Genomic DNA, 1409 nt, shown 5'->3' with positions numbered 1-1409 from the left:
AACTAGAATATTCTGCCAGTAATGTTTTCTTGTTAAATTACACAAAGATACCTGAAATATACCAGAGGTGTTTTGACATACCTTTAGGAATTTCACAGAGTGACCAACCTTCAGTAGAGGGATTAGTTATCTCCCACTTAAAACCAGATTTTCTCTTCATTGCCACTTTCCCATCTACTACTGTTTGTGGTTGATAAGTTCCCCAGAGATTAATGAAAGCTGAATTGTTTACTGTCTCTTCTTGAGACAGACTAAGCCACACGGGATAATCATCAGTTATTGTCCTCTTTGCTAAATTCATGAGGAATTTCGCTGTATCTTCGTCAGTAGGCTTAGCTGGTGTCAGTCCATATAATTGACACGATGAACTACTATATGGGTTCCAGGATGTTTTTATAAATCCATTCGCTTTTATCGTGTAACATGTTGTGTTGGTACAGTCCAGAACTATACAGTGTAGAAAGAATCAGGAAAACATATAAGTTTATAGTAATGTTAGTATTATTTTACTAAAAACAACTTTATCAACTATTCTAGAGAGGAGACTGGTTCATTTTATACAAAATGAATAATTACTGTGTAAATAATAAAATAAGAATATCTCCAATCAATTGCTTTACTGTATATATTTAAATTTCTCAATAAAAACAGTTACATTTACCTTCCAAACGTTCTTTGACTTCTTCATCAATACTTTGTGCCTGTGTCACAGCTAAGAGTGGAATCAGGCATAGCAGTAGCTATATAAATGTAAGAACCAGATACAGTTGGAATTATTATATGTGCACGTATTAGGAAAAACTAAAACGACACAAGTACAAATGATGACACACAAAAATACCCAAACGCTATTATTATTTTTTAAGATTAAATTTGTTTCTTTAGATTAAATTTTTATTTAGAAACATGCATAGCTTATAATGTTAAATATGTATTGCAAAACTCACGTCTATTCTTCAAAGTTGTAGAAGATTCTCGAGAGTAAGAATCAACAATATTTAACTTTGTATTGTTACATAATCTGAATTTTCTAGAAAGCCTCTGCAGCCTATAAACATAACCAATGCGCCGCACCAAAAGAGAGTATCTATTATTAGTGTGCTATAAACTTTGGAAGCTATAACTGTGATTTTTATAACGCTTATCAGTCGGAAAACTTCAGATATTTGACCAGGAAACTTTCAAAGTTCTAACATTACAAATCATTTAACTTCAGTGGATTCTCATCGGACATTAGTATTTTTACGAAAACATTACATAAATTCATCGTGGAAAACTCAGCGTGTGTGGCCGGCAAATAACGAAGTACAAAACTAGCTAGCTTCCCGTTAAGCGAATCGTACCTACATCAACTCGTAATTAACTCGCTCATCGTGAACCGTCGATAAGATATTAAGGAAGTTCCAGAC

The 1409-nt window shown here is 33.2% G+C and overlaps 1 protein-coding gene across 1 annotated transcript in view; it reads right to left on the bottom strand.

Moving 5' to 3' along the window:
* Positions 1-37: 37 nt before the first annotated feature.
* LOC111089210 overlaps positions 38-1409 on the bottom strand; it is a 2538-nt gene continuing 1166 nt past the window's right edge. The window contains exons 2-3 of the mRNA XM_022401273.1: positions 662-740; positions 38-447 (exon numbers count right to left, since the gene is read on the bottom strand). Coding sequence (XP_022256981.1) covers positions 38-447; positions 662-740 — 489 coding nt within the window. The remainder of the gene's footprint in view (positions 448-661; positions 741-1409) is intronic.

Source organism: Limulus polyphemus, unplaced genomic scaffold, assembly GCF_000517525.1.
Source record: "Limulus polyphemus unplaced genomic scaffold, Limulus_polyphemus-2.1.2 Scaffold5562, whole genome shotgun sequence".
NCBI classification, from domain to species: Eukaryota; Metazoa; Arthropoda; class Merostomata; order Xiphosura; family Limulidae; genus Limulus; species Limulus polyphemus.
Note: the sequence above shows the minus strand (reverse complement) of the source record. Positions and strands in the feature narration are given on the sequence as shown.